Genomic DNA, 13,972 nt, shown 5'->3' with positions numbered 1-13,972 from the left:
GGGAGCTCTAGGAATGACAAACTAAATTATGTTCTGTTCCTCCTGCTGAGCAAGGAAGTTAGTTAGATGACTGACCGTGAACGTGTCTTTCCAAAAGAAAAAGTGTCCTTCCTCACTGATCCCTTTCTCCCTAACACCCCACATTCCTCCTCAGCAGCTCCCTGTTCATGAAGTGCTGGGAAAAGGCAATGCAGCTCCAACTACTCCAGAGAGAAGGAAAGCAGCAGTCCCCAAAGGTCAGCTGAAGAGTCAGGGAGAGGAAGGCTAAACCCGTGCTCTAGGCAACTTGGACGAAGCCTGTGTGACTTGTGGCCCCACTAGAGCCCTGAGCCTGATGGATTTCTATGTAGCTAGGGATTCAGTGGCTGAGCACCACAGTGACTTGAAGGTAAGATAAACTTGGGTTCTTTTATTATCTTAAGTCTTTCATTAAAGTTCTCTGGGGAGGGAGTCTGCTCTGATGGCTCTGATAAGCTCCTTGTGTCTGGGCCTGGTGGGTTCAGCCTCTGATTGTTTTTTCAGCATGAACAACATTCGGCTGTGGCAGTGGGGGTAAAAAAGAGGGCTGGTAGGGAGGGGAAGGGGAGTCTTGTTGCCATCAGAACTGCTGTCAGGGTTGGCCCTGGGTTGAGCTTTGTTCAGAACCACTGAGCAGTGAAGCCAGCCCAGCTCTTCCCTCCCCTCACTCCCACCTCCCTGTTGCCAAACAGAGCTATCTCTTAGATGATAGGAGTCAAAGGTTTCACACATAAAATCTATGTCTTTGAGAAAAACAAAACTAAACTAAAACTCTATCAAGGTTTCACATAGGATTGCAGTGGCCACCAGTTCTTATGCCAGATGTTTTGAGGCTGCGGAAACTCCTAGGGTAGTGGTTCCTAACATTTTGGGGGATCCTCTGAGAACCAATGGAAGATCAAATGTACACACACATAAAAATTTGCATACTGTTTTGGGAGTTCAGGCCCAAAGGGCCTTCCATGGACCATTAAGGACCTCGTGAACCCCAAGTTTGGAAACTCTGGTGTACAGTGTTTTTCTTGGCCTGGAATAGCAGTTGTGTAGCATTCCTAGGTCTTATATCCTCTTTCTCCTAGGACACTATAGGTGCCCAGGAGAAATCTGGGGGTCCCGTGGAGTATGTAATTAGTAAATAATGCCACCACATTTGGTCACTTTTATTTAGCATTCACCCTGTTCCATCCAAATGATGCAATATCCTTCTCAAGACTTTGTCTAGCCTCTGCTTAAACACTTCCAGTGACAGGGTACTGAGTATCTTTCTTAAGATACAGCCTAGTTTGTCATTGTGCATATTTAAGTGTACTGGGAACTTAATAGTTCAGATGATTCTCGTATGTAATGCATTTGCTTTCTCTAGCCCGGCATTTGCATCATATACATATTTGCTAAAGGTGTCTATGTCTTTGTCCATTCATTCATTTACTCATTCATTCTTTCAACCAACCATTCATTTATTCAGCAACCATTTCCTAAGTGTTTGTTTTGTTCCAGGAACACCCTAAACACTGGGAGGGGATGAAAAGATGAATAGTAAACAGTCTCTGTGCATGTTTTCATTCAAAACCAGAGGTCCAGAGCTTACTACTCTACAATTTCCTCTAGGTTGGCACAAAATCCATTACTTTAGCACTTTGGGGATATGGTGTCAATCAGCTGCTGATTGCTCTAGTGGTAGTAGGTCATCCATCTTACATTTTAATTTCCAGAATTTATCTTTTCCCTCTTTTTGACCGTGACAACAGATGCCCACTGACATTTGCTGGCAATGTGCCCCATTCATTGTTATTCCTAAAACTCAGTACAAGAGTGCCTCCCCTATGAACCCCTTCTGCATCTTGGGACCCTTCTTCTGTTCTTTTTCCCTCTACTTCTACCCAGGGGAAAAGGGTAAGACCTGACCCTAGGATATGGAATCTTTCCCTTTTCATTACATTGGCATTTTCATTGTAAATCCTACCCTGTGTAGTACGGTGCTTGTGGCATTGCCAGGCCCATGTCAACTGCCTCACTAGAGTAACAACACTGGCCCTACTCACAGGGAAGTGCCAGCTTCCTATTGGTTAAAACAGATCTCACTTATCTCACAAGCCCTCAGAAGTTGGGGCTGTGTATCAGAAGTTCTAGGTAGCTGACCATAGAGAATATAGGTAAAATTTTGGTTTTAAAATAAAGGTGTGATGCACATTCAAAATGTGATAAAAAATGTCACACAGCTGATTTTTACCCTCCTCCCAGAGACCTCTAGAGGTGGTGTTTCTTCCCTGTAGCCCAATACAGACATTGCCATCAGCCTCTTGGCTCTCTAAATCCTCCTGTTGGTTCACCGCAGCGGGCATTACCCCTTTCAGGAAACTTTCCCTGCTCACCCCAGCCCTGTGTGATCTCTGCCTTGGTGGTTCCGTGGGCAAGCATTCTAGTCTGTGATCACATACACTGTGCAACTTAGCACTTTCTATCATACAGTCGTATTTGCTCTTTCATGTGTGTATACTCATATGTGTGGTTTCTCTGTTGGGTACTTAGATTTGGACAAACTTTTGTAGAGTTTTTGGTTTTGATTTTTAAGTGAGCTGCTACCTAAGCTATTTGTTTTACCAATCAGTTGGGGAAGTAGTGGATGTGACTGAGGAGCACCAGGAGGAACGATCCTAAACCCAAAACCTTCTCCCACCAGTACTTCATGGTGCCTGAGTATGCAATGAGACTTTTATTCCTTTGGTTCTTGTTTCCAGACAGCATTTGCTTTGAAAATGCAAAAAACCCTATACTCCCACCTCAGTAAATATCAGTCAAGAGGCCAGGGATTTCAAAGCAAGATATCTCAGAGGCTGCTCTGGAGAAGAGGAAGCTCCAAGAATGCCTTTCCCACTTCAACTAGAGCCACTCTTATTTTATGGACTGAATTTATCCTAAAACTTTCCTTATAGACCATTCAGATGCAAAAAGAATTCTTCTTGAAAACCATTCTTTTAGGGCACTAGATTTCAAACTTTATTGTGCATAGGAATCCTCTGGAAGGCTTGTTAACTTGCAGATTGTTGGGCCCCACACCCAGTGATTCTGATTTGGCAGGTCTGGGGTACGACCTGATCTCTTACATTTCTAACAAGTGCCCAGATGATGCTGCTGGTGAAGAGACCATATACTCTAAGAACTGTTGCTCTCTAGGAGAAACACTGGCAGAGGAGGGGGCTGGGGGTTTGGAGAGGGAGTGGGAGAACACCTCCAGAAGGGAAGTTGACTGGTTCAAAAAGAATCATTCTCCCTATTGATTGATTGTTGTTTTTTTTGAATCCCGTCATCTTCATATGTTAAGTAAGAAGCCACCAATTAGGGTTTCTGACCTTCAGGCTTTGGGCCCTAACCAAATCCCAAAGGAGGGTTTCTCTATACTTAGTCCTAAGCACAAATGGGTGCTTCCATAAGGGCTGTTGGTCCGGGCCTTCCTGAAGCTTTGACTCACCACTAAATTTAAAGTCATAGAACCAGAAGGAACTTCAGATAGGGCCCCTAGATAATGCTAATATTGTAGATAGTGGGTCACCTAGCCTAGGCAGTGTGATGCCAACATCAAGAGATTCTAATGAGTAGCGAAAGAAGCTAACCAACCTTCTAATCCTAAGTGTACAAATGAATAGAATTAGACAGTGGTTACAATATAAAGACAATTTTATTGCCAATAAAAGCCTTTACTAACTCATTTATCCTGTTTCAGTAGGACCTTATTCTTTCTGATGAAAATCCAGTCATAGCATCTCTCATTAAAAATAAAATTATTTTGAAATAAATAAATATATAAAATAAATAGCATATACATTTCATAAATAGTTTGTCCTTATGCACAGTATCCATGCTTACATTTTAATATCATTTTCTTACAGCCTACCCCATCTCCCACTTCCAATGGCAGGGAAACTGCATGTCAGGACAGATGAGAAATCTGCAGAGCCAGTGCAGGGATGGCTTGCAGCAGGGCTGTAGCCCCAAGGATTTTCTTAATGAGACTTCTCCAAAGCTCTGTAGGTAGCATCTATGGCAGATTCCTCGGTCTTTCATTTACCCACTGTCAAGGTATTTGGGTAGATTGTGGGGCAAGACACCTCTGGCCCTTGGCGGGGGCCCCCATTCTTTCTTGTGCCACCTCAGGGGAAAGAACATGAGTAAAGAAAAAAGTATATACAAGATTCCCTCTAGACCTCCCCCTCCCCCCACATCCCTCCCCAAAATAACCCAACCTTGATATACACTTTGAACAACAAGGGAACAGCTGGGTCGAGTTGAACAGTAAGTGCTTCTCTGTTATCTAAATTGATAGGAAAGAAGATTGAAAAGCTATGAGTATAGTGCTTCCAGAGACAACTGTGGCCCCAGAGTATACAGGTCACAGAGGTCACACTAGGGGTCTGTTACCTATAGCGGAAAAGGTCTCTGGACATGGAGGGCAACTTAGAAGGATCTACTGGCCTGGGTAAAAAGTGAGTGAATTTCTGGTGTCGTTTAGTCCTGTATCCCTCCCGGGGTGAGCCGTCTTTATTCAGGGCCACATAATACTGTCTCTCCGAGTCCGAGTGTTTGTACAAGGTGGAGGCATAGGTGTTGTACCAATTTTCTTCAAACTGTTCCCGGAAAACACATTCACGTGTGAGTTTCTTCTGTGAGGGTGAGAAAATAAAGCAGAGCCCATTATATGACTATTTCTCCCATCCCAGCTTGCTGGTGGAGAAACTAAAATAGTAATAGCACATTGATATTAGAATATTTCAGTCCTATCTCCCGGTATTCCTGAGGCATCTTCTTTCCAAACAGTACAAAACAGCCCTGTTGGTATCACTTTCACCCTCTTTTGTGAGCCACGCAAAAATGTTTCCGGTGATATTTTTTCTGAAGGCAGGAGACTGAAAGAGATGGGCTCACCTGGCACTTTGAGCCTGAGAATTTCTGCTATGGCCTCCCAATGCCCCGCTGGCACCCCTGAGTTTTCTCCCTACTTAGGGCTAATGATGTTCAAATCCACTGAGATTGCAGTCAACCATGTCAACTGACAGGCAAAGGCCTCGGATCTATATAAAGCTCCATGGGAGGTGAGCTGTGATCTCTCCTAATGAAGGGTCTCAGGCCTGTCAGTTGGAAAGCTCAGAAAAGATCTCCTTGAAAAGTTCCTCCAATCTGGCTACTTCAAGCTGGCAGCTCCTGGGTCTCTTGCCTCTGTTCCTTCTCACACTTGATCCAACCACCATACTACTTGCTGGGGTTTTGCCGATACTGAGTGCTGGGGACAGGCCTATCTCTTAGGTGTCAGGGAAGAATGTGCTCTGATTTCATGGGGTGCAGGCAGCCAGAAAGTATGCTCTGTGACTCAAAAGCCAAAGCCAGGAGTTGGGATCCTCTGAAAGGGTTAAGATCAGCAAAGTCACCATTCCCCAGCTCTGGGCTGGCTTCCAAAATAGTGAACATGCACTGCAGCCAACCCAGTCCTAGCTGGGGACTTTAGGGCTGTCACCAGACCCTGGAACCCTCACTCTTCATTTGTTTGTTTATTTTGTTTGGCCTTTGGGATTCAGCTGAAGCAATCTGGACATCGAGGACTGTGTCGTTAATCTCAGAATCCTCAATCTGAAGGCCAGCTCTCCCACTGCCTATTTTTGTGCCAGCCAGTTGGCTACTCCTCTGGGTACCCATCACAAATCAGATGTGCTCCTTGGGAGAGTTAATGCCCCAAACCCTTACCATCTACTGACAAACCAGTACAGCTTCCTATTATTATCAGATGAGCTGGCCCTCTAATGGAGAAGGCGAAAGCAAATGTACTACAGAAAAGCTTCTGTTTTGATGGAGGCTGAATGAGTGAAAGTGTTATGTAGTAAGTTCCTGGGCAGTCAAGAACTGACTAGAAGACACTAATCCTTTAAAGTTGACAAAAGTGCTTTCAAGTGCTAGATGAATGTTTTGCCTTACATTGTCCAAACACTTGTGGTAACAGCTTCTGAGGACAAAAAAACCTTAAACTTACCGACCCATAGAGTTCTCCTCGCTCGTTCATTCCTAAATACAGGCCAGAGTCCACTCCCCGGATGCTGATCAGCCCCACAGCCAGGCTGATAAACTCCAGAATTCCTAGAGCAAAAAAGTGAATGCCATTTCCATCACTGATATCAAGCTAAGAGGAAACTGTTCAGGTGACGTGAGCTACTAGTCCTTTATGCCCAACTGGAGGCCACCTCTGTGTGCCTTTGGTGAATTACCTGATGAAACCATCTTTTGCAGCAAGAATGGAACCTCAGAGAAGGCACTGAGTCTCTCTGGGCCTCGGCTTGTCCATATGTAAAATGGGGGACACAATCTCTGCCTCTATTCAACACTCTTAGGCATATTATAAGGAAAAGACCATGAGAAGGCTTTGGCTACAGAAGCTCCATAATTACAAGGTACTATTGCTGTTAAATACCACCATTTCAAGAACTGGGAGGGCAGCTTTCAAAATGAAAGAATGTGGCCAGGTTTCTGTATCTTCCCAAAGTCACTTCCCTCCTCCCCAGAGCACACAGCATTACCTTGCTGTCCTCTAGGCTGAACTTGTTTTGCAGCCTCTTAGCTCCCATGTCCTTAAAGCCACATGAGGCTGTCAACTGCCTGTAACTGACTCTAACAAAGGCCACACAGGCCACTCACCAAGTTTGTTCCTCCAGCCTATGGCAGGAAGCAAAATTTGGCCTGGTGAGAGCTTTCTCCTCAAAAGTACTCTTGGCCAGTGCAGCCTCAGGCTGACAAGCCTGTCATTCTCCCCTTCCCTCTTGAGGATTTTAAATTTATCTATGGCAAAGAGTTGGCAGGTGGTATTAGACTTGATACTGATGTGAGATGTTGCAGCTTTAAGGGAAAAGGGAAGATATTCAGAAATGTCCCTCTAGCTGACAAAGTTAGAGGTGAGGATTTGAAAACGTTTTCATTTACCCAGCCGCAGTAGGGGGGAAAAAAGAAATCGACTACTAAGAGGGAAAAAAGAACCAGAGCTGAAATCCTGGTGATATTGAAGACTTCACAGTTTTGTTCTAAGATAGCACATCTATTATTTGGATACAGATGTAATGGTCAACTAGATTTCTCTTTGATGTTCTCTAACCATGTTTTTCAACATACAGACCAAAACGTGATACTATTGACTCACACAGGCATCCAAAGGTATGAAATGAGCTCATATCTGGCTGTCTTTCTCATCCAAAAATGTAATTCTTAAGGGTAATAATATTCTATGTAATCTACACAGGGATTGGGACTGATTCCTTAAAGATCGCTTTAAAAAATTAAGTGGGCAATTGTGAAATCAGGTTCAGAACTCCAGTGGGAAGTCTCCTGAAGAGCCCCAGTGACTTGGGCTGGTGGGTGGGCATTCAGGTATGGAAGCTTTTAGGGCACACTCGGACCTATTTGGAGAATGTAACGCTCTTCTGCTGCCATTGTAGAGAACACTCAGAACGTGGCCTTTGGCCTCTAGCATCGACATCCTCCAAGTTTTAGTCTCAGTCTGGTTGTTACTAACTTTTGCAGTACAAAAAGAGTTTTGGGAAAGGATATTGACACAAGATGGTAGGAGGGGAAGGGAAAATACCTGGTGCCAAGTAGGGCTTAAGCAGATACTGATTTAGTGGACCAAAACCTTTAGTTACACTGCACAGCGTTCTGATTTTGGTTCTGCCCTGTTTAACATTTTAATAAATGACTTATAAGAGGACATAGGGGGACTGTTTACCCTAGTTCCAGAAGACATACAGCTGAGAGGGCGACAATAAAAATCCAAAGAGATTTCAAGAGAATGGAAAAATGGGCTGACTCCAACAAAATAAGCTTTAATTAGAATAAATGTAAAGTCCTGCACTTTGGTCCCCAAACCAGTTACCCAAGATGTTTTGTGTTTGGGGTTTTGTTGGGGGAGGGTGAGCCTCAAGTACAGTATGAGTCAATCATACTCCTTATTTCATGGCCTATTATCATAATTGGTCTGCATAAAGGCTTTTTTATTTATCTATCTCTTTCTTTTTATTTCCATACGCTTCTCCCCCTCTCCTCCCCCCTTCAGGCAACCACGTATATTTTCTTGAAAACATGGACTGTTCTTTTGTGTTTTCGTGCATTTTTACTAAATGCAAGTCTGCTCAGCTTTGGAATGGGGAGACGTGGCTTAGCAAAACATGCACAACAATGGCGTACAGAATTTGATTGAACAAGGTAACCTCAGTATGGCTGATTCATGAGATTATTACAAAGCTAATGTGAAGCTAGTCATGTAAAAATTAAAAATTGCTAAAAGCTAATGTAAAAAAAATAGAAAAAAAAGAAAAAATACTAATGTGATCTAAGGCTGTATTGATCAAGATCTAGTAACTGGCATAAGGGAGGGGATTGCCCCATTCTGCTCTGCCTCAGATCACAATGAGAGTGCCGTTTTTAGTTCTACTGTGTTTAAAGAGGGCTATGGAAACAAAGGAGGGTGTTCAAAGGAGAGTGGCCAGTATGGCCAGGAAACGAGAAGCCAGGTCATGATTCAGTTCTGGGTGCTAAACTTTGAGGGATACCAACCCGCTGAAGCCTTCGGTTCTTTGCTTAGGCAGCTTACTTCTGAGCTTCTGAGTCTTAGTTCCCTCATTCGCTATCTCATGTCTCTGACCACCCTGAGCTCATTAAGTAGCAGAGGGCAGCTTGTGATCTCACCATCCAAAACCTGGTATGAGAACAAATCATGAAACCCAAGAGGTGGGGCCATTTGAGTCACCACCGTTTTTCTCCAGCTCTCTGTTAACCCTGATGCCAAAGGACAGATCATAGAGGAAGTCACTTGGGTTGTGTCCAGTAACAGGGGTCTCCAACAGCTGGAATCATCCCTGCCCAGCTGTCTTTGGGCATCATTTCCCTTTGCCAACTTTCCTATTAGCTGGATTCAAACTGTGGGAACCCAGTGGCACATGATGATGGAACAGATATTCCTAAACCTTCTCCTGAATTCCAGCCAGCATGAAGGGAGAGAGAAAACAAGCCATTTTCACATTTTCCCAACTACAGCTGGAGAGGGGTGTTAACAGCAAAACGTTGAAGCAAAGTATTAAGTAGACAAAGTTTGTCCTCAGTACTTTCACCCCCTTCAAGGCCCAGGACCTCCCTCTCCCCTGCCTCATTTGACCTGTCCACCTCAGGTTCTGGCCTGTGTTCGACAGTTTCCAGACTCTTCTCTTCTTACACCTTTTGCCCCATGGCTTCAGTGAAAACAGATCTGTTCTGGGTCCCACTGCTTCAGAACCTAGCTAGATGACTGGCCTAGTATGTCATTTAATCTGGCTCCATAACTCGCCCGAAAGCCCTCAGCCATCCTTTCAGCCCTTCAGGGCCAAGACAGTGCTGTTTTGGCACCTTGCCAAATAAGAACCATATCGCTCACAAACCAAAGCAGCTGCACGAGCCTGTTCCATCCCACCTGGCGGGAGGCCTCTCCTCCAGCCTGGCTCCCAAGCTCTGCTCTGCCAGCCCACAGGTGCCCCTCAGGAATGTCAGGATCCCTGTGAACCTCATGTAAATGCCACCAGCCAGCCAGCCAGGCGGGGATTGAAATACTCCTGGCTACTGATTGCAGAATGGGGGGGTGGGGTGGGGGTGGAGGAGGGGAGGGGAGGGGGAGCATAGGCTGTGCCAACAGGTTATTATTTGGAGTCGAGGCTGCTCTTGGGCTCAGCCTGACTCATTCTGAACACATGGATTCCAGGGTAATCCTTGGGGGCCCTGCTCTCCAATTACAACAAATAGCTATTTACTTTACATGGCCTTTGGAGACTACCTCCTCCCCCCAAGCAGAAATCTATAATATTTTATATCTTAAGTCTGGCCTACTTTACCCTGCTGGAATGTTGACTGCTAAAGCACTTATGGAATGTTAAAGTTTCGATTTATTGAATACCCTGGCTGATTAACTCAAATGTGGAGGGAGGAGAGAGTTAGCAAACTCAAACGCCACCTCTTTCTTTGCCAAAAGCTAAACTGAGAAAGAGTAAATGTGTGCTTGCAAGTTGGCAGGGGACGTTACAAAGACACAGCTTTGACCAGTTATCATTTCCTTTACAGGAAATACACGGAACTGCCAGGAAGCCAGGGAAGGAGGAAAGGGAAAAGGTGATGCAGAGGTGGTCTCAGTCAGTATGTGTGTGTGTGCGCGCGCTGAAGGCAAAACCCAAAATGAAACAGTTAAGCAGCAATGAAAACACCCCTTCCTCCCGCCAGTTTTATTTCCTTTGGTTTCTCCTTAAACTTAACACCCTTAGCAGACCTGGGAGATGAAAAGAAATCAAGATGTGTCCTTAGGGAGGTAATTAAAGACCATATCCCAAGAGCCTATTACTGCTTTATGTTGACCTTGTAGGTTACTGGGCTCAGTTTAGGCACGGAGTCAGACGAACACTTGTAGCTGCTGGGAGTCAAGCTCACAGTTTCTCCACCTCTGCAGCCCCCACCTCACAGTTCTCCATCATTTCAGAATTTTTATTCCACATCTCAGGAATGAGCTACCCCAATATCTTTAGGCCATTTCTGGGAGCTTTGGGGGGCTCTGAGGCCAGGGTGGGAGTCCCATTCCTTCTGAAGAGAAACAAAAGGGGACTGCAAAGTCACTAGTGATGGAAGGGAAAGGAGCTAAGTTAACCCTCCCTCTCCCCTCACCCCACCCCACCCTGTCACCCTTTTGAGGACCTGCTGCAAGTTTATACAGACACCTGCACCCCTCCATTACCCCCACCCCACACACAACCTACTGTACTCCAGCTCTCCAAGTGCATTTTTCCAAGATGACATAGACCTCATTAGGGTTCCTGCTTGCTCCCAGCAAGGAAGACCAGCCCTGGCCCTAAGTTGTTTGCTAGACTTAGCCTTGCCCAGGAACAGGCCTCTGCCCCCCTCCCCATCCACCCTAGACTTTTTATGGTGCACTGGGGTGCAGCTCTAGCAAGGCACAGGGAATAGGAAGATAGGGAGGTTTGGGGGAAGTGAAGGAGGATGGGAAAAAGATGGGAAGAGTATCACGCCTGACGGTAGGCAAAGCCTCTCACTGGCTTAGATGGTGTCTTTGGCCCATAGGGTCCTTGGGAGAAAGTAGAGGGCATTGGGAGATGCGGGGACCCAAGGAAAGGTAGCTGTCAGAGCACCGGAATAACAGTTTAGTAGAGGATAGGAAATTGAAAATGAAAATGGCCAAATTATTGAGGAGTGAACACATTTGCTTAGAAACCCAATGATCTCTGTCCCAGGTCAAGGTTTATATTAACTGTGTTCTGTATGTGAGACAGGCAGCTGTGCCCTTTGAACAATCTGCAGAGTAGCAGGCAGAGAAAATCCTGGATGGAGGCTGGGTGTCTTCTGCCCTGGGCCCAGGAGACACCTGTCTTGGGGGCTGGGAGTGGGCCCAGAACGGTTTCCTCACTGAGGCAAGGAATCCAGAGGTAGCTCCGGCAAAAGCTGCCCCAGGGCTTGTGCCCTTACACAGTGGCCACCGGGAGGCTTTCCTAGTTTCTGTAATACCCAGCTCCCGCCGTGCTGTCTGGGTTGGCCCTCAACACGGGCAGAGCAACACAGAGGCAGGCAGGTACCACGGCTGCCGCGTCCCCGCGGGCCAAAATCGACTTGGGCGCGGGCCGTCCACAAGCCGTATCCACGGCCCACGAAGGCTCCAGCTTCAGGTAATCTGCCGCGACAACCCAGCTGCCCTGGAGGCTCAGCCTCACGCTGTAGCCACGGTCCCCGACCTCCTCGGCGGATGCTCCTACCCCTCTCCCAGCTCCACCTGCTTTCCTCGGAAGCGCAGCGTCCAGGTCCCAGAACAATCCCCTAGCTCCCGGGGGAGGGAGGGTGGAGTGGGGAAAGGAGAAGCCGCACCTCAAGGCGCCCCCGCCTCCTCCCGAGAGTGTCTGAGGGTGTCAGGCGCCCCGACGCCGCTGCGCGGCTCAAGTCCGCACCGTCGCGTCCCGCCTGCCCCGCGTCCCCGGCGGCCGGCCGCCTCGAAGGGCTCAGACGGCGCCGAGCCGAGGGGCGGGGGGGGGGGGGGCGGTCCGCGGGCCCCAAGCCGGAGCCTCGAGCCGTCGGCTCCCCAGCGCGCCGTCTGCTCGCCTCCCGTCCCTCCCGGCCGCGTCCTCACCGAAGCGGCTGTGGTCGTGGCGGGTGCCGTGCACCGTGCCGTTGGGGAAGATCTCCAGGTGGAAGCCGGTGCGGCAGTAGAGCTGGCGGCGTCGCAGGATCCCCTTCAAGTGGGCGAAGTCGGTGGGCGAGCCGCGCTGCAGCTTCCCCTCGATCTGGCCCAGGCGCTCGTTCAGGAAACCTGGGGAGTCAGCTAAAGGCACGTTCCCCAGAGACGAGGAGAAGCCGTGCAGATCCCAGTCCAAGGAAGCGAAGACCCCCCCCACCTCAGCCATGGCGGGGCGCGCGGGGCCGAGTCGGGGCCGCGGGGCGCGAACTGCCTCTCCCCGCCGCGGGCGCGGGCGACTCGGCGGCGCTCGCTTGCTAGCTCGCTCCGCGCTCTGCCGAGCTGCAGTCGACGTCTGTTCTTGTCCAAGGAACTTCTCAGCGGCGGGGAGCGTGGGGCAGCGCGCTCCTGACCTTGCGCTCAGTCAAAGTGCCGCTTCCCCTCCGCATCCATCTCCCCAGGCCTCTCATAGCTGGCTTCGTCGAGCTATCAGATGCAAACGGCACTTTATATACATACCCACTCCCCTTACATTGACATATTGGATATTTAAATACAAGCCACACCTCAATGGCATCCCCTCGGAGATTGGTGTGTGGGTTCTTTTTTTTTTTTCCTCCTCGTATCCTTTTGGCTCTTTTTGGGAGAGGGGGGTGGAGTGGGAGAGAGAGAGCGAGCGAGCTTCACTCCCTCTTTTATTATGAAAAAATGGCAGGAAAAAGCTACACATTGCAGTGAGGCATAACTGCTTTTGGCAGGTTTTTCTGAAACTGCTGATGAAATAACGGAGCCCAGTGCGTGGAGGCTGTTGGCGTCCACTGCCACTCAGGCCTGTTGCGTGGAGGTCTGCCTGTTGCGCTGGGGCAGCACCCACCTCCCACGCGGCCTCCGGCTGCTCGCCTTTGGAAAGTGGCGTGAGACCCGGGCTGGGGGGTTCACGCGTTCGTGAGCCTCTCTTGTTCCCCGGCCGGTCGGAGGCTGCAGAAGGGGCGCCTGGCCTGGGTCAGTGGCTCCCTGGTTTCTTTGTTCTGTGGCCCCCTAGTCCCACTCCCCACCTGTAGGTCGGCAGGGGGCTGAGGAAGTGAAGAATCCGGAAACGCATGCAGTTGCAAAATGTGGGATTGGGGGTGTTGGCGGTTCCTGTAGGCACCCAGGCTGGGGGCCTTAAGGGGTCTGGGAGGAGCGGGAAGCCCCATGGAGGAAAGAAGGCTTTTTTTTTTTTTTTTAAAGGGACGTTACAGCTTAGGAAAAGGAGGGGGAAGTAAGAAATAGAAAGCGATCTTTTTGAAAAATGATCTCCTCTGGCTTTCTGGGCGCGCTTTTACAAGGCTCTCGAGAGCAAGCTTGATGAGAGACCATTGGAAGTCTGGTGGGGGTTTTCCCCCACCTCTTTTCTTGTTGGAAACAGGTGTTTCCTCGCTCTGTCCTGTGCCCTCCTCGGAGATATTCTACCAGGAAGAGCGGCAGTTGGGGCGGGAACTGGAGGCAGCCAGGGCAACGGGCAGCGTTGAGAAGACCTGGGGAGCAGGTGCCCGGCCTGCCCCGCGCCCCTCTCCGGCACCAGAACCCTGGGGCCCCTCTCAGGGCCTCGCGCTCAGCGTCCTGCTCGCCTGCCTATTAAACTGCGTTGTCTGCATTTTGCACCCGCATGGGGGCTCTGGCTACCTTCCCTGGCTCCGGCTCCCGCAGGAGAAACTGAAAGAGCGAGCACCCCATCCCCGCCACTCCTTTGCAGCGCCT

At 48.5% G+C, this 13,972-nt stretch overlaps 1 protein-coding gene across 1 annotated transcript; it reads right to left on the bottom strand.

Annotated features, from left to right (window-relative positions):
- Nucleotides 1-4,430: 4,430 nt before the first annotated feature.
- Nucleotides 4,431-12,461, bottom strand: FGF16 (fibroblast growth factor 16). The gene is made up of 3 exons (XM_061178971.1): nt 12,188-12,461; nt 6,035-6,138; nt 4,431-4,676 (listed from the first exon to the last, which is right to left on the bottom strand). Exons 1-3 carry the CDS (start codon nt 12,459-12,461, stop codon nt 4,431-4,433), a joined length of 624 nt encoding a protein of 207 aa, XP_061034954.1.
- Nucleotides 12,462-13,972: the final 1,511 nt, after the last annotated feature.

Source organism: Eubalaena glacialis, chromosome X (genome assembly GCF_028564815.1).
Source record: "Eubalaena glacialis isolate mEubGla1 chromosome X, mEubGla1.1.hap2.+ XY, whole genome shotgun sequence".
Taxonomy (NCBI): domain Eukaryota; kingdom Metazoa; phylum Chordata; class Mammalia; order Artiodactyla; family Balaenidae; genus Eubalaena; species Eubalaena glacialis.
Note: the sequence above shows the minus strand (reverse complement) of the source record. Positions and strands in the feature narration are given on the sequence as shown.

Coding starts and splice junctions, on each gene's coding strand:
- FGF16 (XM_061178971.1), bottom strand. CDS start 12,461: ATGGCTGAGGTGGGGGGGGTCTTCGCTTCCTTGGACTGGGATCTGCAC. Junction 6,139..12,187: donor CCACGACCACAGCCGCTTCG/GTGAGGACGCGG, acceptor TTTTTGCTCTAG/GAATTCTGGAGTTTATCAGC. Junction 4,677..6,034: donor GAGGAGAACTCTATGGGTCG/GTAAGTTTAAGG, acceptor TCACCCTCACAG/AAGAAACTCACACGTGAATG.